General features: G+C 50.6%; 4 protein-coding genes and 2 non-coding genes across 9 annotated transcripts; 3 read left to right on the top strand and 3 right to left on the bottom strand.

Moving 5' to 3' along the window:
• The first annotated feature begins 633 nt into the window (after nt 1-633).
• On the top strand, nt 634-3804 carry LOC118505195 (lysosomal acid glucosylceramidase-like). Its single transcript, XM_036040667.1, has 3 exons — nt 634-1100; nt 1187-2606; nt 2683-3804. The coding sequence occupies exons 1-3, from the start codon at nt 791-793 to the stop codon at nt 2780-2782; spliced, it is 1830 nt and encodes a 609-aa protein (XP_035896560.1). The 5' UTR covers nt 634-790; the 3' UTR covers nt 2783-3804.
• Nucleotides 2976-18588, bottom strand: LOC118505214 (myogenic-determination protein-like). 2 transcript variants are annotated; one of them, XM_036040729.1, is made up of 6 exons: nt 16929-17074; nt 16567-16761; nt 15309-15431; nt 15147-15227; nt 4003-4081; nt 2976-3678 (listed from the first exon to the last, which is right to left on the bottom strand). In XM_036040729.1, the coding sequence occupies exons 1-6, from the start codon at nt 16941-16943 to the stop codon at nt 3215-3217; spliced, it is 957 nt and encodes a 318-aa protein (XP_035896622.1). In that variant the 5' UTR covers nt 16944-17074; the 3' UTR covers nt 2976-3214. The 2 variants fall into 2 exon arrangements, with proteins under 2 accessions (XP_035896622.1, XP_035896620.1); XM_036040727.1 differs by having other exon boundaries at nt 16567-18588.
• LOC118508603 lies at nt 18367-18532 on the bottom strand. The gene has a single exon (XR_004905820.1). It is a non-coding gene; the product is annotated as a U1 spliceosomal RNA (small nuclear RNA).
• Nucleotides 18589-19453: 865 nt separating the features above from the next.
• Nucleotides 19454-25953, top strand: LOC118505243 (glutathione-specific gamma-glutamylcyclotransferase 1-like). Of its 3 annotated transcripts, none has more exons than XM_036040793.1 (4): nt 19454-19880; nt 21158-22218; nt 24281-24316; nt 25174-25953. In XM_036040793.1, exons 2-4 carry the CDS (start codon nt 22060-22062, stop codon nt 25693-25695), a joined length of 717 nt encoding a protein of 238 aa, XP_035896686.1. In that variant the 5' UTR covers nt 19454-19880; nt 21158-22059; the 3' UTR covers nt 25696-25953. The 3 variants fall into 3 exon arrangements, with proteins under 3 accessions (XP_035896686.1, XP_035896687.1, XP_035896688.1); XM_036040794.1 differs by lacking the exon at nt 19454-19880 and adding an exon at nt 20760-21071 and having other exon boundaries at nt 25174-25933; XM_036040795.1 differs by lacking the exons at nt 19454-19880; nt 21158-22218 and adding an exon at nt 22695-23342 and having other exon boundaries at nt 25174-25933.
• LOC118508602 lies at nt 23444-23609 on the top strand. The gene has a single exon (XR_004905819.1). It is a non-coding gene; the product is annotated as a U1 spliceosomal RNA (small nuclear RNA).
• LOC118505223 (26S proteasome non-ATPase regulatory subunit 13-like) lies at nt 25929-27659 on the bottom strand. Its single transcript, XM_036040750.1, has 5 exons — nt 27442-27659; nt 27211-27324; nt 26855-27139; nt 26615-26768; nt 25929-26533 (listed from the first exon to the last, which is right to left on the bottom strand). Exons 1-5 carry the CDS (start codon nt 27543-27545, stop codon nt 26048-26050), a joined length of 1143 nt encoding a protein of 380 aa, XP_035896643.1. The 5' UTR covers nt 27546-27659; the 3' UTR covers nt 25929-26047.
• Nucleotides 27660-27800: the final 141 nt, after the last annotated feature.

The following is a 27800-nucleotide window of genomic DNA, read 5'->3' as shown; positions in this document are numbered from 1 at the left end:
GTGTCTGCGCTGAACGCTTGCCTGCTCCGTCCGAATGCTCTTGGCGGCATAAGTAGATTAATACGTTGCTTCCTTCTACACCGCACGGGCTGTTATTTTAACATGTTCCGGACAAAGATGTCACCGTACCACCACCCCTGGTCGAATCCTGCCCGCGGATGGCATTACATTGCGTCCGTGTGCGACAGGCCGTGTCACGCGTCCGTGACAACTGCACGCGTTAATATGTTTTGATAGGCTACATCGGAAAAGTGTACGCAGGCACAAGAAAACCCGCGCGATGCATCGCGCACGGTTGTATCTGTCTGGCGTAGGCGAACGACAGCAAAGGCATGTTTTCCGCTTCTGTAGCCAGTATAAACCCAACAAACCGGCTTTCCTGTTGCACGATAAGCAGCGGTATTGGGAGTGGAAGCTAGCGCTGGGTAATTCTAGGGCTACTTCCGGCCGTATGCGGGCACACACACATACAGAATCACATCGTCAACAGCTTGTGAGACTTTGGGGTTTATTTTGCACAGCAAAGCTTACAGCTGATCTCATCAGAAATGGGACACGTTGAAATGAAGCGGATGAGTGTGGTTAAGCTCTATACTGGCCAGTCAGCCTGGGTAAGTCCATACACATCCCGAGATTATTCTTGGATAGCTTGGATGACCCATCATAGGGCCGCACAGATCGGCTACATTTCAAGACGTCCCATTTCGGTTGCGCTCAGCTGTACGGCTCAGCGTTTGGAAGAAGGAAGAATCTTTACATTCTTTTCTCACGATTCTCCACTCTGTCGGGTATGTTGCATCTACACACACAGTCAACTGATTGCGTCGCATGCGTTAATGAATGCGAGCGATTGTGTTCCGATCGGGAGTGGCGCGCGCGTTATCGTGGAACTCACCCCCACCCCATCGTGAAGGGGGATGGGACCAGAGAAAGTGATTTGCTCCGATTGCGATTCCACCCGGTGGGCTCGCCATGCGCGGTCAGTGTTGAGTTGAACATGCACAGTGCGACAATGCGATACCGCCGGTGGCCGCTGACGATCGAGTGCTTGCTGGTTTGTAGTGCCTTCCTGCTGCTGGAACCGTTCCGGACAACAGTTGGTAAGTGCGCGTATAGATAGATTGGTGCTGCTTGCTTGTTCGCTCCAACACATTGTGTAACGGCTGCCTTCCATCTGTAATCGTAGTCAGTGCGGGAGGCCTGCCATGCGCGTTGCGTCAGTATGCGAGCGGCTCGGTGTGCGTGTGCAATGTGACGTACTGCGACACGCTGGAATTTACCGAACCGGCCGAGCTCGGTAACTTTGTGCTCGTGTCCAGCAGCAGCGCTGGGTTACGCTTTGCCCAGACCGAGGGCAACTTCACCCGTCAAAGCACCAAACAGCACCGGCTCCGGGCGGATGACATTACGATCACTCTCGATCCACTGAAACGCTTCCAGACGGTGGAAGGGTTCGGTGGTGCCTTTACCGGTGCGGTTTCGCACAATCTGAACCGCCTCGATGGTGCGCTGCGCGAAAGTCTCTACAAAGCGTACTACTCCAGGACGCAGGGCATCGGGTATCGGTTTATGCGCGTGCCGATCGGTGGCTGCGACTTCGATCTGGAACCGTGGGCATACAACGAGCTGCCGATCAACGATGCGTACCTGTCGAACTTTACGCTGCTGGATGAGCGAGATTTGCTGAAGGTGGCACAGATCAAGCGGCTGATGGAAGTGACGGGCAACGATGATGTTCGGCTGATCGGGGCGGCCTGGAGTCCACCGCCATGGATGAAGTCGAACAACGGGTGGACCGGCGCGAGTCGACTCAAGCCAGAGTACTACCAAACCTGGGCCGACTATCACGTGCGCTATCTGGAGCTGATGCGCGCGGCCGGGCTAAACTTTTGGGCCATTTCCACCGGCAACGAACCGCTGAACGGTGTGATCGGCTTTCTTTTCATCCACTTCATGAGCCTGGGCTGGACGGCACCGGATCAGGGCCGGTGGGTAGGACAGCACCTTGGGCCGGCGTTGAAAAACTCGCCCGTCCGCGATGTGAAGCTGTTCGGGTGCGATGACCAGCGGTACACCTTCCCGTGGTGGTTTGGGCTGATGGATCAGGGACACCCGAACGCCACGAGCTATCTGGACGGATTGGCCGTACATTGGTACTGGGACGGTGTAGCACCGGCGGCACTGCTCGATCAAACCGCGGCACGCTATCCGGACAAGCTGATCTTCAACACGGAGGCATCGCTCGGCGATAAGCCGCTGCAGCAACATCGTCCCATCCTGGGGTCGTGGGAACGGGCCGAGTCGTACATACTGTACGTGATGCAAGACCTGCAGCACAGTGTGCACGGCTGGATCGATTGGAACCTGCTGCTTGACGAGCGCGGTGGCCCGAACTATGCGAACAACTTCGTCGAGAGTGCCGTCATTGTGAACGCGACGTCACAGGAGGAGGCGTACAAGCAGCCGATATTCTACGGGCTGGGACACTTTTCACGGTTCATACTGCCCGGCTCGGTACGGTTGGAGGTGCGCTCGTCGAGCAGCGACGTCGCAGTCGTGGCGTTCGAGCGCCCGGACAAGAGAACCGTCCTGGTGTTTTACAACAAGTAAGTGACTCTCGGTGCCGAAATGTGATAGAAGACGAGCGCATAAAGCCGAGCTTCCTTCGTTCCTTTGTTTTAGAGCCAACTGGAAATCGACCGTCCGGATAGAGGACAAACGGTACGGCGGTGTGCGAGTTAGGCTGCCGGCAAAATCGGTGCATACGTTGCTTTATCTGTGAGACTGAATGTGAACGTGAACCAGCAGTGAAGACTAACGCAGCAAACGATCGCCTCGCAACATTTCGTAGATCGTAGAGTAAAGAATAAACCCCCACCCCAGCGAACGGGCGCACGTTCTCACATACCTGGTGCATTGTAAAGTCATCATCATCTCGGCACTGGGGCCAACGGTATCCAATGGTAACGCGCGCGTTCTGCATTTGAAAGGTTATGATTTATTCGTCGCCTAATTTAGTGCGCTTTCGCGGCTCTCGGTACGCTAGGCTAGGATACTTAAGGATTGTTACACTAATAATACCTCTTTTCATACACGGCACACGAACGCCAGCACCCCATTGTTGCGGGTCTGTGTGGGTCTGTGCGCCTTCACTTAAGCAAGTATGTACAACTAATTAAAGACTTTTGCATTTTCGCTGTGCCGGAGCGACGAGCTAAGGGAGTGCAACGGATGTCGTCGGTGGTGCCACGGTTCGGTTGCTTCCCATGGTCCCGTGCGGATGATGCGCTCCGGCCAGCACCACCGGTGACATGGGCGAGGAGGATGCGGAAGAAATCGACGATGACGAGGATGAGGTGGACGAAGAGGAGGAGGACGAAGAGGACGATGAGGATGCTGGAGAGGGCGAACAGAACGACCCGTACAGCAGCGAATGGTGTTGATGCTGGTGCTGGTGTTGCTGGTGCTGTATCTGAGATCCATCGCTGCCGGAAGATGTGCCACCGTTCAGATGTGTGGTGGGAACGTTCGCTGGTGGCGTGTGCGCGGACAGGGAGGCTGTTTGTGGCAGCAGCTGCTGGGATGGCTGCGGGGCGTTGCTGATACTCTGCACAATCAGGTTCAGACAGTCCAGGCTAGAACCGGCCACAGATGCGGAGGTGGATGTTTGATTGTACCCTGGGGATGAAGAAGAAAACAACGCGAGAGTGTTTACGGGTGTCCTTGGTGCATATTACCCACACAGGGTAAAGGATATGGGGAAAAAAGAGCAGCCCTGGCGTAAATATAGAATCTCGCCCCGTTTGCAGCCTCCTGCCTGAGCTCGGTCAAGTGATGATAAATCAACGTACGGTTGAATGCATAATTTTCTAATTTGCCGACATGGTTGGCGGCTTCGCGCTCTAACCCGGCACCACCATTTCCTTTCCCCCATCGGGACCGAGCGGCAATAGTGTGGCGTACGATGGGCTGTGCTGTTCCCGCGCTCCGCAATAATCCTACCTGTCAAGGGTGAGTACCGGTCGTTGTCCTTTCCCAGTTGTCCTAAGCGTTCGCGCAGGTAACTGTTGGAGCAGCAGTTCTGTAAATGGACAAACGAAAGGAAAGTCTGTAATGTTGCTCCACCGACGTGCGCAGCATTGCCACAACCGTGGCCCGTGTTTCATCCGGCCCGCGCTAAATGAGCTTGTAGACATGACGATAATTTGTCCGCTCACCGTACCGTCAGCGAGGCACGGTACCGATTCACCGATTCGTGCCAGTAGGCACCCCCGGTCCACTGTCAATCCATTATTCGGAATTTGATTCACGGATCCCCGTCCAGGGTTTCATCAACCGCGCGCGCGGTGTGACTGTTGCGTGGCTTCCGTAAATATGTGTGAACCCGAAAATAGATTCCACGTAACGGTCGCGCACTCGGCGTTCGTGGGGACCACGCACGTACAAACTGACATTTGTGATGCCTAATTTAGTGTAAGTTATTCTGGCGATAGCTTTTTATGCGTCGCCTTCCAAAAGAAATCCCTCCGGGTGCGGGTTCGGCTGGTTGCTCGGCTCAGCAAACACAATCGCACCCCACACACACACACACACACCACCTTAGCCGAAGCGTTTACGACAAGCGATTCTATAACGTCAATTAAAAAAGATGACATTCGGCAATAAAATAAAATGAAGTCGTCGGCCATATCTTTTAACCGCCCGCCCGGGCCAGAAGAGGGGAGCGCCAGAGTGTTTCGTACCCCGGGACGATCACGATCACTCGACGTAGTGTCGTAGTGGATGGGTGACACAAAAGGTATGTATTACGCTGTCCGTCTCGGAGACCTGGTGAAAAAGGGACCGAAACCGGGACGGCTGGGGGGAAGAATCTTATGTTTTTGGGTGTGTGCCATTTAACTCTACAGAAAACATCAAACGATACTTGCCTGGGGTCGGTCGATACCGATGTGCCGAGGGCGAGCGATCGAGCAGGAGCGGAGTAATGGCGCGAGGAGACGAAAGATTGAGCTATGGCGATACGCGACAATTTACAAACTATACCCCATCCGGGAGGGCGAGAACGCGCGCGCACAATCTATTTTTGATTCGCGTCCGCCTGTCCGCGAGGCCATCCCGTCGGCGATCGGTATCAACAATAATGCTGATCGCGGATGAAAACGGGTGTGCGTGTGTGACAGGCTCAAGGGCCCTTACAATCCTTACGCACGCAGCGATCGACCAATTGATAGGGCGCGGACCTGAACAATTCGGGTCGCCCGATAAGAAACAATTATCCCAAGCGTCCCAACAGACTCCGCTGGCGGGTTAATTGCACACTTTAAGGATTCCGAAAGATCCCATTCTATGCGCGCATAACCCGGTGGCATTTACGATGCAATTAGTCGGCAGAGCATCGAACGGCCGAGGTCTGCCGCGGGTGAGTGAGTGCGAAAATTGTCTGCATAAAATAAACGATTTATGGGCGGGAATCGTCCGTCGTTTAGAAGGGGAGCGCGTGCGAGGCACCAGGAACCAGGAAGCGATACGATGGTGACGGTCAATTCTGGTGACGGATCCTCGGAGGGGTTGATGGTTCTGCGAAATGAGGTGTTGATTGCCGTGATAACGCCGTCGAGTGGCGGATTCTCAAGTCTCAAGAGGATTGCGCCCCATTTAACATGAATCTATACAGGGGCAATGCCCATCGGCAAAGCCTGTATCTAATATTAGTCTGGCCGTTGATAAGACTCTCAAGTTCCTGGCTCACCAACGCTTGTACCACCGTCGTCGTGGGATGTAGCGAGATGGGTTATACCCAAATTTACAAACGTATCCTTGTTTATGTTGATGTACGAGTAGCAATTGTGTGCTACACGAAACGCATCCGTTTGGGAATTGGGCTCTCAACAACAGCAACAAAAAAAAAGGCCCGTTCTTCCTCCAAAGCACTCACGTCCGGTCTCTGTCGCGTTATCGTAATGTGAACCAACAACTCATCCGTTCGAATGCTACTTTCAAGGGCGCACCAACCCGGGTGCGTAACTTATTCTCCGGTGGGCAACATCGCGCTGCCTTTCGCCCCCTTTTTGACGAATCGATACCCGCGGATGACACAGTTTACAACCGTCACGCCGAAAACTGCGGCGGCAATGTAGGCAGTCTGTGTGAACGCGTCGGAAAACCGATACGGTTCGATGGCGTCACGTCGCGCAAGTTTTTCGGTCGCTCGGAAGATCGGTCCTGCTGCCCGACGCCAGATGGGCGAAGCGTGCGCAAACGCCGGAGAGGAACGGGGCGTAAGAAGCGCCCGAAACAGAAGTGTCGACTATAATACGGACCACTTAGCGTAAGATTTAGGATGGCATTTAGAGTCACATATTACAAAATCATGTATCCGTTAGACAGTCAGCTATTTGTATGCTACGGGTGCCGGGCCCGATCGCACTGCACCCCCTGTACACACTTTTGCTGCCCGCCCTGTCTTCCACCCAGGCTCGCTCGAGAGCCGAGCCGACATTTCTCCAACAATTCTTCGAACCCGGAGCGTCGTCAGGTTGGGCAGAGGCGCGCACAACGCCTCTCAAGGTGACAACTATCAATCGAACGAGCGCGAAGCAGTTAACCGTGTCCGTGTCGTGGGTAAGTGGTTGTTGCCTCCAGCAGTTTCCAGGGCGCGACCCTCGGCAACGGGCCCGATGTTTCAAGTACCAACAGCATCGGTCGGTGTACGGCGAACATCAGCGCCGAGCCGGAGGACAATTTGAGGGATGCTACCGTGTTAGTAGAAGCACGATCGAATGTCAACCTCTCAGCGGACGACTTACGCCGTTGATCGCGATCGTACACAACGAGGTATCATTTTTCATACTCTTTTTTCTTCATGAGACCCCGGGGATTTCCTATCATGACGGCGTGGCGGAATTCATAAACTTTTACTCTCCGTGACAGATTCAAAACATTCCGCCAGACCGGGCCGCGGGATTAGGGACGCGGGTAGACGTGCGTGCCACCACCACACTCTTTCACGGCGTAATCCAGGAGGAAATATTAAAAAATAATTTATCGAGAAATTATGGCCACGGACGGACGGATCAGGAGGGGGATCCAACGACACGAATGTCAAACGAGTGCGGGGCATTAGGAGGCATTGGGTTGGGTTGCAGCAATCGAGCGGGCGAGAGCGACTTTTAAAAATAAGCAGTCTTAACGTCTTAATACTTTATTTACTCGAGATTGAGCCGCGCTTGGATGCCGGTGCGTGCCAGTATTGAAAAAAGTCATCCTCGAAACGAGCGCTCCACGTTACAAATGGCCGTGTAGGAAAAAAAGCAACACGATTCCTTTTGTTTTTCTTGCCTCACAGCGCAGCCGAATAGAAACAAATGGAGAGACAAGCGCAAGCAAGCATCTATTTGTTGGTTCTAGTCGGCCACTGTCACGTGGCCGCGGAGCCCGGGGGGGGACTTTGTTTTTGTCACTAACAAACTTTTCCAGAATTCAAAAAAAACTTATGATGGCCACGAAGATGATGATGCTTCGGGTCTGCCAAGATGTGGCCGGGAAGGTGAAGGTGTGAAGTGAAATTTATTACGCTAAAAATTATTTGCCCCGTACCCCGTGTGTGTGTGTTTTGCCGAAGCTGACAGATCGGTCGTAAAGTAGCGTCCACTGCGACCTCCCCTCTACCAACGTTGGCCGGGGGAAAGGATGCCGATCGCATATAAAACACCATCAACCGCCTCGGACGCACCGACGCTCCTCCCCGATGGGGCATTAGATTAGAGAGGCCAGACTGTTGTACGATTGTTGCCCATAAACTTGCTCTCCGCCAGTGCGGTAGACAGGCTGGTGGATTAACAACAATGACTCACTGAAAGATATGATCCCCGGTTACCGTGCCGCTCGGTCCCCGTCGTCGTCGTCAGCCTCTCGTAAAATCTTTCCAAACTCGCTTGCGCAAAGCGACACCCCAAGCTATATATCCTGTATGATATATGTCCAAGGCAGACGACAGATCTACCTCCCCCCCCCCCCCACCCATGCTCCCTTTCGTCTCACCACTCGAAGCTGCAAGCCCAGGTATGTGACGAAAGATCAAAGAACATGCGTTGCCCAAATGAATGATTAATCTCGCTTAATTAGATCATAATTTGTTAATCATGCTCTTTGCTCTCCCGGTGATACGATCGTCCGCTTTGAGTGGACCGCGAAAAGTGCGTACAAAAAAAACACAAAGTTTGCTCGACTGCCAGGTTGCTTCCGTTGTTTTATGACAAGAGCTCTTAAAAGCTGACCACAAGTCGACCACTGCGAGCTGCCAAATGTTATGCATTTGCGGTCGTCAATCGTCGGACCGTCGGATACGCGGTCCATAAATCCATGCCCAATAAAGTCTGGCGGGAAGTCACCCGGCTGATGAGGTACGGAACATTTCTTCAGGTAGGCAAATCGAGCAAATCGAGCAGAACGGAGACGACAATTTTCTCCTGTAAAAATATCTGGCGTACAGTCCAAAATTGAATTTAAGTTAGTTGCTTTTTTACTTATCAGTGATACTTTTGAGGGGAGTTTCACTTGATCGCTTCTTGTGGAAGAGATGATCATGTTCTAGTTGATCATGTATCAAAAGCATCCTTCCTTCCTAGGCACTACAACCTCTAAAGGTCTCGTGGTCTGCCATTTCTGGCTTTCTGTGACTTGATTTTACCCGAAGCTGGATAGTCAGCCCCAGTACGGATAGGATAGTACGGGGTATCGGTCTGGATGGGATTTGACCACCGATCCTGCCGTGTGAACCAACTATCCAATCACTGGCCCTTAAAGGTCTCGTATGAATACCTCGAACGTACTTCATAATAGACATACAACCCTAATACTTATGGCGAGACGATCAAGGATCTTAGGAGAGGTCTTACAACGACCAGTAGTAAACTGACCTGTATTCTGCAATTGCGATGTTTCAGAATTCCTTAAATAGCAGAAGGATTTTCTAGAAATAGGTAGGTAGCTCATCGAAACCCAAGTCCTCAAGAGCTCCGACCAACAAAAAAAAAAGTCCCACCACGGACCTGAATGCCGCGTTGTTTTGGAATGCTATAATGAAATCATTAACATTGCATGCTACCGCAATTAGCCGATGGCGATGGTCATACCACTCGGGTACATACCACAGTTCTTGTCTTGATTAAGGAATCGACCAGCGGTGGGTCGGTTCCTAACATTCCGAGCTACACCGAACTGCGTCATCTAAACGTGGCGTTCGATACATTCGTCCAGAAAGCGGGGAAAAGGTAATTGCCATCGGTAAACATCTTAATTTAAATTCCAACTATTCGAGGGCGCTTCGCTAACTTTGGTGTTTGGGTGTGGTGTGGGTGTGTTTGACCATCGTTGCCATGTTTTACACTGCCGCCATCTCTATTCAGTGCCCCATCGGTCCTGTGCAGTTTGCAAACGCAACTTATCGCATCACGCACCGTACGATGTGAGGGGTTGTCCAGGCTGTGGCGGGCGTGTTTCTATCGCGTCACCGAGCTGTCAGATAAGAGGCACCAAGATGCCGCCGCTTCCTTGGCCGCGTTTTGCATGAGCGGGTGCGTGCGTGCGTTTGCACCCTTTGATATCGGTCCCGAGTGGCACGGGAGCTAATTAATTGCACTTAGTGTAGGGCTAATTCACTAATTAATCAAAGCCACGCAAAGCAACCGAAGCATCGGAACTGACGGGCCCGCGAGCCGTGCTGGGATTTCCTTTCCTTTTTGCTTTTTTTGTTTGTTAAGAGTCGAATCGTTCATTCAGTAAAGAAGGGAGAATCTCAAGCGACGGCGCAAACGACGATCGCTCTCCTCCGCAAAGGGATTCAACTCAACCTTAATGAACTTTAACACCTTACACTTCTTATCCACCCGAGCAACGGCGGCACCAAGAAGAAGCTGCTTTCGGTAACGTGGTGCGCACAATTAGCACATACTCATTAGCTGCGGGCAGAACCGTGCCGGCGGTGGAGTTTTAATTAATCCCAGCTGAGTCAAGCGGCTTACCAGCAGTCATCGGGGGCTGAACGGTCGCCCGAAAGTGCCGGTCGCTGCTTCCGATGCCCCGGCACAGCGAACGTGTGATTAGATGAGAAATTACTATCATTCCGTGGGCTAAAAATAGGCAAAAGCCATAGTAATGGCAAAGGATTAAGGTGTTGGTGATCAGCAGCACAATTGTGTTGGCACACGGCAATAACCACAACCGAACCCCCTGCCCGGCCATAACTGTGAAGGGTGCATAATTTTAAAGGATAAAAAAACACTCACCCGAAACACGCTCATCGGATAAGAAATGTACTTCCCATTTATTTTGCACTCGCCGGACAAACAAAGCCTCGCCACTTAGTAATCGGTATTAAATGATCACTCGCAGCACTTCCACGCGACGAATGGACTTGAATTAACGCTCAAGACGCTAACCGACTAAGAGCGAGCGAGGGCTTGAGTTAGATTAATTTACCTCATCATGGAAAAGCCAAACAACCGATTTAGAATACCGAAACGTCCACCTCGTGACCCGCCGATAGAATTGTTCCAACAAAATGAAAGATGACAGTAACCGTGGCGGACGATCGCCGAATCTTTGGCGATTTGTTTCCCGTCAGTTCCTTTGCAGCCAAGCACCTTGAGGCAGCTTTGAGGGTGCTGTGGCACGCGGAACACGGAAGCGAGACAGCGGGCAGACATAGAGTGGATAATGAATGAACGAGCATAGCTGGGAATGTCAGCCGAAAAACATGCAATTCAAAGGAACGGTTTTTCTCACAATCTCAGCCTCCTTTGATGCTTTTGAGGCCGAGGACGCGCATATGCTTCGGTAGCTGGGAGCCGTGCCCGTCGTGACAGTTGTAACAAACGCTTGACCACTTTTCATCCGATGGGCCTACAAGCAAGCGGACCGCCAAACACCCGCGGGACACAACATGGCTGACCTTGGGAGGAATTTGTCAACATGCCGGGATCCATCCGCCGGGCGATCGACAGTCACCGATCGAGCGAGCGAGCGAGCGGAACTTAGGAAACCCGGCACGGCACGCAAAAGAATGCGCAGATTCACATTCCACCGGTGACAAGGGCGGTCGGCAAGAATTACGATTCGTTCGTCGATTTGGTTTTGGTGTGAACGCCGCGGATCCATGCGGATGATATGCGGCCGGCCGGATGTGGATGAAAGCAGAAAGTGGAACGTACTGGTGTGGCTGGTGTACGCATTACCGAGGTGTCGGTGAACGTTAAGTGAGCAGTAAAGCACTAATAGGACCGGTCAGTGTCAAAACGATCATGTACAGCGTTACATGATCGTTTGTGAAGTGCAGGCATGCAGGGGAATGTGAGCTGTTTTGTGTAATTAACGCCTTAAAGGTGGATGTGGGTGCAACCATTAACATCGAACGGAATCATACAGTTGGTGCACAACCAAAGCTGATAACCGGTTCAGTGGAAAGAACTTGTTTCATTCTTCCACGCAGAATGGTTGGGCAAAGGGCCGAGTTTAACAGTGGCCGGGTGGGAAAATGCTATCGAAGGGGTCTCGACGTGCAAGCTTCTAGCCATTCCTTGTTCCATTCTCAAACACCGAGAGTACTTGCCTAACAAGAGACGAAAAGGCCTCTGCAAACAAGTGGCTTAATCGCCCAAAAGGCTTGGCCTACCAAAAGAGAAGTCGAAGAACCGTCGGCGGCCAAGGAACCTCACCTTTCAAGAACTCTTGTCATCTAAGTGGCCTCATCTTCGAAGAAACCAAAGAAGTTGAAAAGTGTCGTGGTAAGTTTCTTGTTGGTTACGGGTTACTCGGAAGGTTCCAAGAGCCAGCATCAGGGTCTTTCGCACCATAGACCTCCTCTCGTGTAACCTCTGTATCTTTATCAAACCGATCTGTGGCTTCTTCATAGCAATGACGGATTTTCTCTGAGTCTTGGACTCTGTCCAAAATTGAACAAAGCCTCTTAGCCTCATCTTCGAGAAGAATAACCTTACAAGATGTGTTAGCTCCACGTGATGTGATGTGGCTAATGTCATGAGAAGGATACCGGACAATTCTGTCGGTCAAGTCTTTTTAGTCCATTCTCGTGGACAAAGGAGGCCCAAGTTGAGATAGAGTGATGCCGTCGATACAGTGGTGGGTCAAGATATTTGGAGGCCCCGAGTGGAATGGCAGTCTGAGGCCCTTCTAACTGTGATGTGAGAGGGACACACCTTGATTTACCTCACCGATAAGGTCCCGAGCGGACGCTCCTTCCGCTCCTATGTTGATCCGCATCCTGTGAGCATCTCTATATTCTTTAAGCAAAGGGAACGACTGCTGCTCGAATTTACAATGGTCTGAATACACTCTTCCTGTTGCTCTTCCAAAAACAAACAATTCTTAAACACAGATTACAATATGTTTAACATCGACTTTGGCTTCCACAAACATGTTGCATTTTACATTCACCACGAAGCCATAGCTTGTAGCTTGTGTAAGCAGAAACACCTTGTTGCGCCGTTGGCATTCGGCATGCCGGCGACACGGAAAAACGAAGAAGAAGAAACAAGGAAAGATGATCGTACCAAAACCTCCGCTCGAACGATCTGGAAAGGGCGGATTTCCTTTTAACGTGTTCGGGGAAATCGGCGACTAACGACGCCGTATGTTAGATTACGCGCGAGCACACCGTATTTCATACCGCAAAACATGCCTGCCGTTCGTTCGGGGGTCACAAAAAGAAATAAAAAAGCAAGATCGCCGAGAAGCCGAGGGGGGGGGGGGGTGAGATTAAGAGAGTTTTTCCACACTCACACACGCACAAAATCTCCCTTTCATCCTCGATGTGACAATTTTCATCATCCCGTAACTTTACGACCGTACGACGATGGCGAAGATGGTCGTCGAAGATTAAACGAACGATAAAAAGAAGCGCACGGAACGATCGCGATGCAAACAGATGCGCGCAGAACTCCACCGGCATCGCGGCATCACCATCCACCAAGCGCGCGCGCGCGTGTGCCGTTTCGCAGACTCAGGTCGCGTAACGTACGGCGGGCACGCGGCTGCTGCTGGAAGCATCCGCCCGCGGGCACAGTGAAGACAAATTTATCGAAACATGCAATTAAATCTCATTAAAAACGATGTACTGGCTGAAAAGATGAGGCGACCGCTGCGTCATTTCACCAAACCCAGCTCTCAGTCGAGGACTTCTTTTTTTTTTTTGTTCACCTTTCTGCTGACAACGGGTGAACATGTTCCAAATTTAAACCCAACCCCCGTGTGCATGTCTGGTGGAGTGAGCTGTACCCGTTGTCACTCGCGTGCGATCATCCCTGGGCACGGCATGATCCTTTCGGCCACCCAGCACACGGATTGCGGCGTTGCAGGCGCAAATCGAAGGAGCAGCTTAAACGGCGTTCTCGATCATCGACATCGGCGGCCGTGGTTGCGATGGATTGCTTCTTAATTGTGATCGATCGTTTCCTTCGGCGAGCGCGCACTATCAATGCGGATCGCCCGAGAAGCGAACCCAGAATGAAGTTATCGAGCCGTGTAACGATCCGACGAGAAAGTAGTGAGTGTGCGTGTGTGTGTGTTCCACGTCGAGACAGGCTGTCAAGCCCGGTACAAGACGGGCCCCCGGATGAGCGTGCCCCGGCGCATAGCAGCAGACGAAGACGACGATCCATGTCACGGATCGTGACTGCGACGTCGTGTGCGGTTTGTTTGCTCAAGTCCTCCCCCTCTAACCAGACATGGGTCTTCGATAGGCTCCCGCAAGATAGCCGCCGAGAGCGGAGTAGGTACGGGACGGAACGCAGTGACAGTGACACAGTGTAGCAATGGAATCGAACCCGGTAGCTAGCTCCAACGGGGATCGCTGCATGCCAGTGCCCGGTTGTTTCGGAAGGTTGCTGAGGAGGTGATCGCCGCACTGTCACGTTCGTGCGTTTCCTGACGCGGCCCGATAATAATAACGTCTTCTTCAGCGGTAGGGTCGCGAAGCTAATTGTACTGCCTACTGGGGCTGACATTTGTCGTGACAGTTTGACATATTATGACTAGCGAGAAAATAAATGAATGGACATTTTTCATCACACAATCTCGAGCTCCGGTGGTGTTGGGCTGGACCGCACCATTTGCTTGTACCGAGGATCGGTCGCCAATTCTAATCCCAATAACGCACACAGATAGGGGAGGCTCATGGAGAAAGATAGTGGCAAAAATTGTTCCCCGATCGTATTAAAATTCCTTCCACACACTGCCCCTCCCTCCTGGGATGGAGCTGCCCAGGTCGGTGCAGCTGTCCCGAGTTCTCGCGGTGATCACCCTCATTTGGGCGGTGAAGATGGAACTAATTATGTTTTCAACGCCGGATCTTCGCACCCGTAACTGACAGTGTCATGAACTGCGGGTTGCACCAAAGGTGATCATCCACCACAACGCCCTGCCACTGTGCCTCACCATACGCTCTTAGTACGTTAGATGGCGATGTTGTTTTGCAAATCGCGGGCAAAGAATTTCACACATCCCACACAAACACGCACACTACCGGATGGATCCCGTCTGCCATCTCGCGAAAAGAAACATTAATCTTCCAGCCACCACAACTGCAATGGCGAACATGGCGTACGGAATGGGTTCCTATTTGGGAATCGCTGGGACCTCACAGTGGGACGACAATCGCGACTACCGCTCGCGACACAAAGTGAACGCATTTGAAACACAAACGCAGCTCGCCACCCAGCAACGATTAATGAAATCGGTGGTCCTCCGTTCGGCAGTGTCATAAATCTTTTGCCGGTTCACTTGTCACCGAATGCCGTTGCTTTTGGTTGGGAAGGAAAAGAAAGGAAGTCCCCACGGTCGTTGGAAGTAGCTTCGAAGCTGCAACGATGATCGTGGTCGCGAATCTCGCCACACCCAGATGGCACCGATCGGTATGTTTATCAACAAACAATTAAATCACGATAAATTTCCGAAACATGGACGATTGAACGTGGGGGGGGTTATGGGTGTCTGGAAATGGCGCAACAAGTGCCTTGCCCGAAACCGAACAAGGTGCCAGCTGATGGAAATGAGCAGCACCCCGGAGCTGCGAAGTGATACGCGACAAACGGCTTTACGGGCGTTAATTAGTTCGTGGCGGCCGGTCTTACCATGTAGTCCTGGGGCGTTGAAAGAGCTGCATTGGTGCCGTTCGGGAGGATGTCCGAGCTTTGGTGCAGTGGTGGTGTCTCCTGGATGGTGGGGAGAGAGAAGAAAATGCGGAATCGGTTAGTGAGGGAATGATGGGCCTTTTAACCGTTGATGCTGCTTACATCGAGAAGCGCCTGAAGACTGTCGATGTACTCGATGGCGTTCCGTAGGATTTCCACCTTCGGGAGCCTTTGGTTTGGGTTCGTGCTGGTTCGCCGCTTCAACACTTCGAATGCTTCGTTGACCTGAGCGTGTGGAAGTTTGTGCATTAGGAAGATTAATCGTGACAAAGACCGGGGTAAAAAGTTGAGTTCTGATAAACGAACTTTAAGCAAGTATTCTAAATCTAACTCATTCTTATAAGTTAAGCCGCAGTGAAAAAGTCACTTGACCTTGTGATACGCTGTGAGGTGTTATATACCGGATCTTATCAGAACAATCGCTCATTCTGCGTTTGGAAATTTTAAAAGCATTCACTTGATCTCTAAGTTTTGAAAAGTCTAGAGCAAAAGCAATATAACAATTCGTTACTTCATCATGCTCTCCTTTATTTCGAATGATATGTAGCCTTCTCTGCTAGACGATTATATTCAACCATGCATTCAGGAATATACCTAATAAACTGTTTGTTGCTTTTAACAGCTGTTTAGAAATAGCTGTGACCACGAAAACATTTTTAAAAAACGAGAAGCCCTAAATACCGGCTACAATAATAGGCACGTGGCTACTTCACCCTTAGAGAATCTTGGCCTATCATTTCTGACCAGCTTGACTTGATCTATCTTATCCCGCGTACGGCATAGAACGCTATTTGTTCTTTTTTTTTGTAATCAACAACCTCCTAGGTCATGTCTGCCATTTCTAGCTTATTGCACTTAATGATACCACGTATACTCACTACGAGGGGAACGGTTCGGATGGGACTAGAACGTTTACGTTTTAAATCCAGATGAATAGTTGATGCACTCGATTTCTAAAGTTTTCTTACACTCGTAGATACATGTGAAATTGATTGGAGTCGTGAGCAATTTCTATATCGTTATTTACAAATTCACAGAAGAATAGATCCAAATTGCTGCAGAGTGATCGTTACACTATGTCAAAAGTTACTTGTTTTCCTTCTCCTTCGACTCTAAAACACTTCAGTTGTGGTATAATTGTGTGGAAATCTTCTTTGGCAGTACAACCTCACCAGTTCTTTGTTTGTTGTTTCTAGCGTTCCTGGGACTGATCTTTAGGAGCTGATTCCTACAAAAACTCAAACTACACCGCAGCAAACATTTACAAAAAACATTCCATATTTGAAACGGTTGCAAAACACATGCAGTCGGTGTGTAAAACATGGCTTTGTGGAAGCCACACTGACAGCATGACACTAACCTTCCGCAACCGACGCCGCTCGCGAAGGGTGGCCGCTTTCCGGCGATCAACCGCAACGCTCTTCTTCTTGCACGCCTTGCAGGCCCACGTTAGGCACGGCCGGTTCGGACTGGCCATGCAGCCGGCAGCCGGTGCCAGGACATGCTCCTCCGAGCTGAGACTGTTGTCATCGTAGTCGGTCAGCTGCAGCTGTTTCTGTCGGATGTGAAGTTGCTGGATGTTGAGTTTCAGCTTTTGCTCTGCACTAAGATCATGTAAGTAACCACCACCACCACCACCACCACTACCCCCATTATTAATATTACAACCACCACCACCCGCTACCATCCCACCCTGCAGGGAGTGAACACTTTTTTGCACACCGTGTATCGCACCATTCACAGCACAGTGGCCACCATTCGCTTTGCCGCCGTGCATCACCGACGCCATCGCTGTACCGGCACCGGTAGGCATGAGTTCGCCGAAGGAACGATGGTCCACTTCGTACCCTTGCTTGAAGCCTGCCAGCTCGCTCTTAACCGCCGACTTCCGGCCAACCGTACGGTTAAACTTTGTCATCACACTGGTTTTAACCACCAAACGGAAGATTCTTCCTGCGCGAACCTTTCACTAACCACCACGCATTGCGGCGACCTGTCGGCAGGTTGAATTCTTGGAAATTGGTAAGGAGCGCGAACTCCGACTAAAGTGCACACACTCACACACACACACACTCGATCACGTACGCAACCCAGATGGGGGAGGGCCCGATACCTTCGCCGCGGAAAAGCACGATCGTACTGATCACCGTTCGCGTCGGAAAAGCGTGACAGTCGCAGGCGCTACCCCGAGTGCGTCGAGCTGCGTGTGCGCACACGGAACACGCGTGCGAACGAGACGTCAAGCGGGCGAGTGCTCCGGAAAAGTGAGCAAGGTAGTGCAAGATTTTCACGGCATGCCAGGATGATCATGATGCCCCGGCTGGGCCGTGTGTCGGACATTGAGCTAAAACGGGACAACTAGAGGTTTGCCGTTTTCTATCTCGGAAAATTCATACATTGCCCGTAATGTTGTCCTTACATCGATCCTTCGAACTCTCACACAGACCCATGGTTGCCGTGGTAACCGCTGTTACACATCAGGCAGCTGCTGCCACCATTCAGTAGCAAGAGATCAGGAGTCGTTTTACATGTTTTCTTGGTCGTTCGCCTTTTACTTTCCTCATTTCATTCGATGTTTATGGTGGATTCGAGAAGAGAGAAAAAAAAACACTCAAGAGGAATTTGTTTGTTTTGCCTAGAACTGTCATTGATGATGTTCGGTTCAATGAAAACTATCTCACTCCCATCGGATGTGTGAGCACGTTGACTTGGTTTGACTGTGCGCTGAGCATAAACGGAACAAAGAACATGAACCGACTGTTGGCTCCTCCCATCGGAAAATGCGAAAGCGTCGAGTTTTCCCATTCTGTTGGCAGCGTTGCGTTGAATGCGCTCGTGAAAAGCTTTACCCGTTGCTGGTACCAGTCTAGTCTTGTAGATTAAGCTACTTGCAGGCCATGTGTGTGTGCGTGCGGCGGTATGATACTTCGCTCTGAACGTACACGCGATAAGAACGCTGGATTCGATACTTCGCTGTTGGCGTACTGGAACTTTCCATCAAGGCTTTTCTGGTCCTATAATCTGTATAGGTGTCATTCATGAACTACAGTCTACGTTTTATTCGAATATTCGTACATGACACTTCAATGAATTCTTCACCACGTATACAAAATATTCACACACTTATTAAGTTCTTTTAAGGGTTTTTATTGAAATGAAATCGGGATGTGCGCGGACGCACTTCCCGGCTACCAAAAATTGCGCACACGAGTTATCCACATGAGGGATAATCGCAGGGGTCAACCCAGCCCAAGAGTGCAATGGCCAGGCCTCGCCCTGGGGGAACCGCCTTCGTGATCACGGTAACCCCTGTGCCAGGTAAGTATGCTTTCTTCCCGTCACAACCAACCACCCCATTCGCGACACGCGTGCTCCGCTAGCGATGCTTTACTGTTACGCTCGCATCTTTTTCCCATCCATTTATGCTCGCGTACGCACGCATGCCTGTTCTATCCGATTCTTCTATGCTCTGAGCATGTGTGAAAGAGAACCAAACAATCGTCTCTACCGGCTAGTGCTGAAAGAGTGAAAGAGACACAATACACCGGGTACGGGCCAACAAAGCAGGCCAAGAAAACATACAACAGAATGCTGTGCTGAAGCGCTATGAATGTCTTCCATGTTAGACAATCAATGCGTGTATGTTAGTTTTGGCCGACCGGCTCGATTCCCATTCACTGCAAACAATTGAATACCTCGTTCGTGGTATGACGCAGGTGAGGAAAGCAATGACGTTATTGCATCAGCCGGTTCAGGGGAAAACGCATTGGGCGTCGGATGTCCGCACCCTCCCTTTCATTTCGCGTCGTATGCTTTGACGTACAGGTAAAGCGCGGGTTGCACACCGAAGCATGTTGTCAAAATAAGTGGAACATTTGTATCGTTTCTACGGACTCTCAGTTTGGTGGTAATAAATGAATGCAATATGGTTTTTTTCAGCAGCATAGGCGACAAAAATCTGCAATTGGAAGACAACATTAACTTGCCAATGTTCATATCAATCGCTAGTGGTGCTAAGAGAACCTTGTAATCTGTCAACATTTATAGGGCTCTGTGTTTGAAAGTAAAATTATAATTTTACATGTGAAGTAAATAATCAACCCTAAACAGTGCTTCAATTTCACACCTACATAGAGCTCAAGCTTATTACTAAATAATCGAGTAAAAAACTAACAACCCGATAGGATCAACAGAACCTCCGTTTGTGCAAACCGCGCTTAACCTTAACGGCAACGCGAGCGCGTGTGCGTCGGGTGCCCTCAGTGTGGGGGGAGGCAAAATAGAAAACAGCATACACCGCGACCGACCAGATCGTTCGCTCCACTGTGCATTACGCGAGGAAAAGCTACGCTGTGTCGCTGACCGCCGCAAGAAAAACTTTCCACCCAAAATCTCTGTTCTCGGTGCCCTTGCAATCGGTGTCCCCAATTGTGCTACTAACTGTGCTGCAAAATCGTGTAAAGTGCCGCGACTAACAGTGAACATTTACGTGAAATTCCCTTTCTTTGCATACGTTTGTTTCCAAATCAGTTCGATCATGTCTCCGTACGGTTGCGTTTGTTGTGGTGGTTTTTCGTGTTAAACAAACGGGGGTGGCAAACAGTTTTTCTTGCGGCAATGGCACCAACGATGCAGATGCGTGGCGTACGCTCTTCTCGACAGCAGTGGCACAGTGTAAGTAGAAAGGGACGGGAGGGAGACCTTTTTTCCTCTGACCCTACATACAGGGGACAAGGCAGGCACAAGGATACGTAAGTTATGTGTTACCACGAAGCGACACCCTTTAGAAAAAAGCCCCGCTAAACCAATCGACCCTTTCGAACTCCGAATGCTTCTTTGTAGTTGGAAGTCAAGTTCAAGGTCACGAGTAGTTCTATTTTTTTGTGCACACCGCTGTGTTGTTGCATCAATTAGTAACTGCAAAGCAAAACATTGAACCAGACGCGGAAAAATGCAATATTAGCGAAGGTCGTCCACGTCGCCAGTGAAGCAGAGTGAACGCGACCGCGTATGAAATGAACTGCCTGCCTGCCTGCCCGACTACTTCGAATGGCGGATTTGTTTTTGTTTCTTTTGTACTGCTATATGCGTCATTCATAGAAAGTTCATTCGGCCGGACTCGTGGGGGAAGCACGCGCGTGTTTCGCATTTAACGGGGTTTGTTTGAATTTTGCAACTGTTTATCAATGGTCAGCTGTATGCCCGGTGTAAGGCGCGCCGTGGTGCTACAAACGGGAAAAAGGGAATTAGACTTCCGATAAGCAGCTACTACGATGAAAGGCTTGCGCGGATACCTACCTACTTGGATGAGTTGAACTTGACAGTTGAATTCGAAATCTCGTGCCAATTTTTTTGCTTTTTTTAAACCTTCACACACCGATAAACCGATCTCACAGATCTCGGCGATTCGTTTGCTTAGCTGTGTGGATCGCGCATTTTGTTTTTTTTTTTTCCCAATCTCTGTGTCCGTGCGAGGATCATCATCGGTGTGGCTTCCTGGCGGTGTGGTGTGATGATGGTTGCTTCTTTTTTTAATTTGGCGACGGGTATTTAGTCGCGAATCGTGCGCGCACACACAGCGAACCCGCGCACAGAATTCATTGGACCGTGGTTTGTGGAGTGGGGAGTAGATTTGTTCGTGCCGTGTGCACGGGCACGCGCACACTCTTCGGCTGTGCGCTGGTGTCCGTGTGCGACCGCAGCGCGCACACCAGCGCACAGACACGGAGGCACGCATACTAGCCCATGACAAAGTGTGTGAAGCGCGTAAGCCGTGATATGATGATGGTCGCTTTGTCTACGGAACTGTGCTCCCGTTTTTCTGTAAACCAGAGCTCCTCCCTATGCTGCTGATGCTGTGTGTTGGTGTGTGCTGATTTAACTTACCGTGCTTTTTTTTTCTTTTTCTGATCTTCCTTCCCACTCTCTCTCACGCCGCGCTTGCCAAGCAGAATATGAAGCCTTCCGCTAGCAGACCGGACAACCGACCAGCAATATCCATCAGCTTCCGAAGAACGTGCGCGTCAGTAGTGGCATCAGAGCGAGCAGTGGCGGCCGCAGCCGTACTAGCGCACGGAACGCGACATCCGGTCGCGCTGGAACCGACCCACAAACTGCGACATTACCTACCTCATCCGGATCGGCGCGATCGACGGCAACAGTTTCCGTTTCGTTTAGCCAAGTTAAAACTCTAGCCGGTCCTGATTATCCTGGCGTCGTAGCGTTGCGCATCCAATGCGACAACAGTGTCTGTACGGAAGGAGTGCTCAAGTGTGTGACGATCTCGTGTTGCGACAAGATTTTTTTTTATCACAAAAAGGCGATTGCAGTATGCGTAACTAGAAAGTGACATTTTCCGCTTGGAACAACACAACCCTCACCTTACTTCCCTGCTAGTGCCCCCAAAGGACATCTATTGTTTTGTTGGTTTATCTGTCCGATTAGTAGTTGTGTAAATGGTTTAGCGTAAAAGTGTGCGCGTGTTTGTCGCAAAAAAAGAAGAAAAAATTCGCAACATCGGAAGCTAGCATCTAGTACGTTTAGTGTAACCACGGTTACGAAAGTCAGCCTGATCACGCGCGCATTGTGTGTGTGCAGCTAGTCACCTCTGTCTGAGATTACACACACGCTTGGTATACAAAACGAAAAAAAAGGAAAAATTGTGTCGCAAAATTGCGCTTTCTTCAACCGTTTGCTGCTTCAACCTGTGTCCCCGCCACCCGGCAGGCCAGCCACAATCCATCACTCACACACAACACCCCCTTTCTGGCGGGGTCGATCGTGTTTACAAAACAAAAGAAGGATCAGCTTGGCGTGACATCGGTCGGGGAAATCGCCGCACAGGATTCGCACGATGGAAGCACAAACGACGCCCTCGGTGTGGGTCTTTGGGTACGGTTCCCTGTGCTGGTATCCGGGCTTCGAGTACGCCGAATGCATTACCGGATACATCCGTGGGTACGTGCGCCGGTTCTGGCAGGGCAATGTGACGCACCGTGGGACGATAGAGAAGGTAAGCATCGCCAAACCGGCCGGCATATAATCCATCCTACATCCTCCTGGTGCTGTGTCCGCATTCTTATGACAGCGCGTCGTTAGACCTAGCCCTTGACACGCAACTCGCGTATGCTATGTTTTTTTTTTTATATTCTGAAACTCCTCCACTTAATCGTTTTTGTGCGTCTCCGCGACACTACTTTGTCGCGGGCATGGGTTGTCTGCGATCTATTTTTATCAGCCTCTGTCACGAAGCGAAAATTGGCGAACCAAAACAGTGCCGCGCGGCCATCGATTTATGCACAGTGGTGTGGGTGTATTGGTAAACTGTACTATCACTAGTTGCACGCGCGCCTGTCGTTATAAAAAAGGGATTATTCCACGAGTAGCGGGTTAGCAGATGGAGCACCTTGAAGAGGGAGGGGGCGGCTGGGGAGGATCATTTAGGGGCCAACGGGATGGAAGTGTTTTGTAAACATTGGCACACACGAGGAAATGAAAAGGAAGGTGTACACATTTGGCACGTCAGACCAACCAATAAAAACACACACACACACACACACACACACACATACACAAACATACACAGATATTGATGTGGTGTTGAATGTTTAATGCACTGACTTCACTTCACTGGCAGACAGTGCCCGGATATCTACAACGCAGTCAAAGAACGCTATAATAGGGCAGACAAGAACATAAATAATACCAGACACCTCTACCCGGTGTGTTTGTGTGTATCTATCGGGTAGCGGACGTGTGCTTGGCGGTTGACTACTTGTTTGCAGCTCTGTTTTGTTGTTTTGTAGTAGCAGCAGAGTTTAGCACGTGCGATAAATACGTCGATACGGGTTGTTTGGTGGAATGCTAACCATTACCTAATAGAATTGCTTCCACCCAGTGCGAATGTGTGTGCCCGTGTCGTGACATAATCATCTCTAAACGCACAGCAATCAAACAAAGTGTGGTGTGGCTCGGACGTATTGTGTGTGTCAGGTTATCAATAAGTTTGCCAATGTTGTTAATTAGCCGACGATAAGCGCTTGGCTGCGGGTTGGTGTGCGCCGTGGAAGTTTGTTTTGTTTTATGTGCTGCATGACAGCTGGCAGCATGACAGCGAGGGTTGCATGCTGGCGGCAGGTAGAAAGCATAGCTATCCTTATGCTGTCGCTGGCTGTTAAGCATCGCTAGCGGAGCACGCGTGTCGCGAATGGGGTGGTTGGTTGTGACGGGGAGAAAGCATACTTACCTGGCACAGGGGTTACCGTGATCACGAAGGCGGTTCCCCCAGGGCGAGGCCTGGCCATTGCACTCTTGGGCTGGGTTGACCCCTGCGATTATCCCTCATGTGGATAACTCGTGTGCGCAATTTTTGGTAGCCGGGAAGTGCGTCCGCGCACATCCCGATTTCATCTGAGAATACAATTAACATTTCTATAAAAACATTAAAGAAGTGCATTGCTTATCGGGACTGCCATAATCTCATTCATATCAAAAGTGTTACGCATTATCGCCAGCTGGACGTGGACACGGTGGGGATGGTAATCGATATTCTTCCGAGTCGTGGGACATCTGAAAAGCAGTGTGTGTTTCCTGTGTAACCTGAAGTCAAGTCACTTTTAACGTCCCTATCAAATTTAAAGGTCAACTTTTTGGTAAAACTTAGTCTGTCAAATGTATGTGATTCATAGTCACTACTCGGGAATCGAACTCGAGGTCGGTCATATGCTGCTGAGTTTACGTTTTACCTAGTTTCTGGAATGTGCTACCTCGTGGGGTGCTCAATTTTTAATTTATAATAAATAACAAAGAAGCGGATGGTATGTGCGCAACGTTATGGTATATTGGCACACAGTGACCCCTCCTCCCCCTCCTGGTGAGTCCTGATGAGTCACCGAGTGCCGATCGTATAACTTCAATTACTCACCGCATCGAACGGAAGATGCGAATATTTGCACGCATGCGAGCTAGCAAATCCGTACGCAGTCGGTGAATCTAATGCACGGTGTTTCCGGTTTGTTTTTCTTTTCTTTTTTCTTCACGATGCCGCACGCCGCCGTTCCTTCGCCCCTCCGTAGCCGGGTCGCGTGGCCACCTTAATCGAGGACAAAGAGGTAAGTAGTAACGAGATGCGATGATGGGGATGGGTGTTTGTAGCATTCAGCGGTGGTGCAGGTGATGCACCAGATTCCAAGCAGTTCTGTAGCAGCAGTTCTCCACGAAGGCGTTAGAGTTAGAGAGACGTTAAATGTGAACGCGATCGAATTACGGTTGTAATGCGAAACGCGTGCGTGTTAGGAATAGCCGTCTCAAGTAGTCCAGAGACACGATAAGAACTGTGCAGTTGATTGGGAAGCAATTGGTCGCAAGGTTGTTCTTAGTAACGAGTGTCAAGAAAGAGTGAAGGGAGACGAAACGGAAGGGAAGGAAAAAATTGGAGAGCGGTTCTTTCTGAGTAAGCCCCATTGTGTAAGAACAGTAGGGGAGAGAAGGTGGAGGAAGAGCGGACCCTCCCCCACCAACTTCCGATACGATGGTTTCCCTCAACATATCTTTGATTATGTCTGGTCCAAGATGGATTTATTTAGAACCTCAACCTAAGCACCGGTTAAAGGGCGCTTCTGATTGAAAATTCAGAGACGGAATCACGTCCTGACAATTTCTTGCCGTAGACCCGGGGACTTTTCCCATGGCGTGCTCCACATGTCGGTTTCAACGACGGAGCATCGAAGGAGTTATCGGGGTAACTCGTATGGAACCACGAGAGTTGAGCTAGGAAGAACCACGCGGCATCTCCGAGTGCGGAAGCCGAACTGCGCTGCTATATACTGACGGTCGAATGTTTTTGTTCTAGCGATGCGTAACGCGGAGCCTTACAACAGTGCGCGCACGAGCTAAAAATAGACCAACGTAGCGCAACGTGTTGCCCGAGTTTTGAGTTTGTCGTTTTGCTCCCGCTTTCCTCTTTCAGGGTATTACCTGGGGCTGTGCATTTAGGGTGACCGGAAGCCACGCATTGGACTATCTGCGGCAGCGCGAGTGCACCCTCGGCGGGTACGTGACGGAGTACATCAAGTTCTATCCGCGGCTCGCCAGCGAACAGTCCGGCATCAGCGGGGAAGCATTTCCGGCGCTCGTGTACATCGCTACGCCCAAGAACGAGCACTGGATTGGCGAGGAACCGTTGCTGGTGACGGCACGCCAGATCGTCGAATGCCGTGGCCCGAGCGGCCATAACGTCGAGTACCTGGTGCGGTTGGCCATGTTCATGCGCGACGAGCTGCCGGGCGCGTGCGACGAGCATTTGTTCGAGCTCGAGGGCTTGGTCCGGCGGTTCGTGGCGGAAGCGAACGTGAACCTCGAGCTGCTGCTGGTCGGAAGCGTCACACCTCACCGGATACGGCGCGATACGCACGAGGAAGTGCGGCGCCACGTTACCTTCGAGTTTGCGTCCCGTGTGCCCGATACGAAGCTGCGCTGTTTGCACATTTAGGGCGTCCCGAGGACCGGTGGGGTCCACTAAAACCAACCCGAACGATACCCTAAGAACGCCATTTAACATTTCGCTTTACATGATTGTTTTCGCTCGTTTCAACTCTCCTTGTGCACAAGGAGGAGACAAAAAAAAAAAGGAGAGAGACACACACATACATATGCCATAGCTCTTAAGACCACCTGCGGAACGCTGCTGCTACACAGTTGACGATAAATTGTTTTACGGTATAATGAAATATAGAGTCTTATTCATTTATTTAAGTGTAAACTTCAGCATGAACAAAAGAAGATGTGTATGTGTGTGTGTGTGTGCGTGCTTGGTTTGCCACGCTTCTGCCACAACACTGCACTCAGTTGGTGAGGATTTCGCTCGCCCGGCTTTCGATCAGCTGCTCCATGGACGTGATCGAGGACATCCAGGTGTCGAGGGTGGATGCCATGCCGGCCACCTGCTTACGGTCGAGCACGCGCGGCTGCACCCAGGTCATGTTCACCACACCGGCCACCTCGTCTATCGCACCCTTCACCAGGCCCTGGGCCAGCGCCTTCATGATCAAAATTTCCACCTCCTTGATCGGCAGCTTAGCCTCCTTCGCGATCTCGTCGAACGTGATGGTTCGCTTGTTGGCCGGCCGCTTGAACGTCATTTCCATCAGGCAGAGGAGCGATATTTTCTGTCGCAGCTTCACCTCCTGCGCGGCCAGATCGGCAATCGAGCTCCATTTTGGTTTCATCTGTTCGAACTTCACGATGTCGCCCGAGTTGAACGCGCGCAGCAGCTCCACCAGCCATTCGTTGTCTGTGCCGTTTAGCGATTCCAGAATCGGATGCGCCAGCTGCAAAGCAAAAGGAAGAATTAAAGAAAAGTGACGGAGAGAAAGCAAATCCTTTGGCGCCCGCGACCGCGCCTTGCCTACCAGTTCACCGATGTTGTAGATACCTTCGCCGAGCAGTGCGGCCAACCCTAGGCAGAAGGCTTGCTGAGCCCACTGATCCCTCGGGTAGGTATCGATCGAGCATCCCAGGAACTGAAGACCACATCGATAATAATCACTGTGCTGACCCACCAAGCTGTGCGGCAAGATACAATTTGGGTAAATTCTCATCTCTCAACCATTCGACAACACGCACACACGCGCGCACACACACACACATACCGGTAGTAGTTGGCTGCTAGCATGTAGTATTTGCCGTGCACCGGTGTTACATTGCCCGCCTCTTCGAGAATGTCCTTCAGATCTTCGATGATTTTCTTCGTCTCGTCCAGCTGGTTCAGGTGCTCGAGATGGATCTGTCCCTGCAGCACTTTGCACATCCAGACCGCTTGGTCGCAGATTTTCACCTTGTCCTTTAGCTTCTCGAGAAACGCGATGGCTTCCTTCTTATCCGTTAGGTACGAAATGACGACGGTAAGTATTTCTACCAAACCGTACGGATTGATTCTGTGAAGGGTACAGAGCGAAAACAATGGTCAAGTCGTTGTGCCGTGCTAGTTGTCCTACGCTCACGTTACTTTGTTTCGAAGGAGGCGATGAAATTGTGGTACAGGGCAAGCAGCGCTTCCTCATTTTGTAGCGTATGATGCTTCACGAAGCTGTACAACTGTATGGTCAACTCGTTCCAAAGCCTGGTGGAGGAAAAAGAAGGTTTGAATGGCAAATGCTTCGATGGAAAACAGGGCTTGACTAAGAAGGGAAGTTGTTTTGCTTCTTTCGCTCTCTACGCGGGTGGCGGTGATGCTTACTTCTCATTGTACAACTCTTCCAGTACCGTCCATTCGGCCGCTAGCTCTTTATCGGTGGTTTTCTTCTGTTCTGCCAGGTAGGTTGCAACGTTAGCGTTGGACATTTTCTAATTATGCCGTGAGGAACAAACTTTTTCAACAACAAAAATCGTTTCACCGAGTGCTACCTTGCGTGGATCTGTGTTTTTTTGGTGTCATGCGAATTGACAGTTCGGAATGATTTGCAACAACTTCGTGACCAAGGTGTATATATTTAGAAGGTGAATTTTTGTCGATTTGGCAGGTAGACATTTTGGATTTTGGCCGGTCGAGAAACTTCAAAGTTTGTTTACTTAATCATATGGTTTGGGACTACCAAA

Source organism: Anopheles stephensi, chromosome 2, assembly GCF_013141755.1.
Source record: "Anopheles stephensi strain Indian chromosome 2, UCI_ANSTEP_V1.0, whole genome shotgun sequence".
Lineage (NCBI taxonomy): Eukaryota > Metazoa > Arthropoda > Insecta > Diptera > Culicidae > Anopheles > Anopheles stephensi.
Note: the sequence above shows the minus strand (reverse complement) of the source record. Positions and strands in the feature narration are given on the sequence as shown.

What these genes read in the sequence shown, in the direction of transcription:
- LOC118505195 (XM_036040667.1), top strand. Translation starts at nt 791, where the DNA reads ATGTTGCATCTACACACACAGTCAACTGATTGCGTCGCATGCGTTAAT. An exon ending in ACCGTTCCGGACAACAGTTG is followed by an intron (nt 1,101 to 1,186) that starts GTAAGTGCGCGT and finishes CTGTAATCGTAG; the next exon opens with TCAGTGCGGGAGGCCTGCCA. An exon ending in GTCCTGGTGTTTTACAACAA is followed by an intron (nt 2,607 to 2,682) that starts GTAAGTGACTCT and finishes CCTTTGTTTTAG; the next exon opens with AGCCAACTGGAAATCGACCG.
- LOC118505243 (XM_036040793.1), top strand. Translation starts at nt 22,060, where the DNA reads ATGGAAGCACAAACGACGCCCTCGGTGTGGGTCTTTGGGTACGGTTCC. An exon ending in ACCGTGGGACGATAGAGAAG is followed by an intron (nt 22,219 to 24,280) that starts GTAAGCATCGCC and finishes GCCCCTCCGTAG; the next exon opens with CCGGGTCGCGTGGCCACCTT. An exon ending in CCTTAATCGAGGACAAAGAG is followed by an intron (nt 24,317 to 25,173) that starts GTAAGTAGTAAC and finishes TTCCTCTTTCAG; the next exon opens with GGTATTACCTGGGGCTGTGC.
- LOC118505223 (XM_036040750.1), bottom strand. Translation starts at nt 27,545, where the DNA reads ATGTCCAACGCTAACGTTGCAACCTACCTGGCAGAACAGAAGAAAACC. An exon ending in CTAGCAGCCAACTACTACCG is followed by an intron (nt 26,769 to 26,854) that starts GTATGTGTGTGT and finishes CTTGCCGCACAG; the next exon opens with CTTGGTGGGTCAGCACAGTG. An exon ending in TCTACAACATCGGTGAACTG is followed by an intron (nt 26,534 to 26,614) that starts GTAGGCAAGGCG and finishes TTTGCTTTGCAG; the next exon opens with CTGGCGCATCCGATTCTGGA.
- LOC118505214 (XM_036040727.1), bottom strand. Translation starts at nt 17,124, where the DNA reads ATGACAAAGTTTAACCGTACGGTTGGCCGGAAGTCGGCGGTTAAGAGC. An exon ending in GTCTTCAGGCGCTTCTCGAT is followed by an intron (nt 15,228 to 15,308) that starts GTAAGCAGCATC and finishes CCCACCATCCAG; the next exon opens with GAGACACCACCACTGCACCA. An exon ending in CCGGTACTCACCCTTGACAG is followed by an intron (nt 3,679 to 4,002) that starts GTAGGATTATTG and finishes CTTCATCCCCAG; the next exon opens with GGTACAATCAAACATCCACC.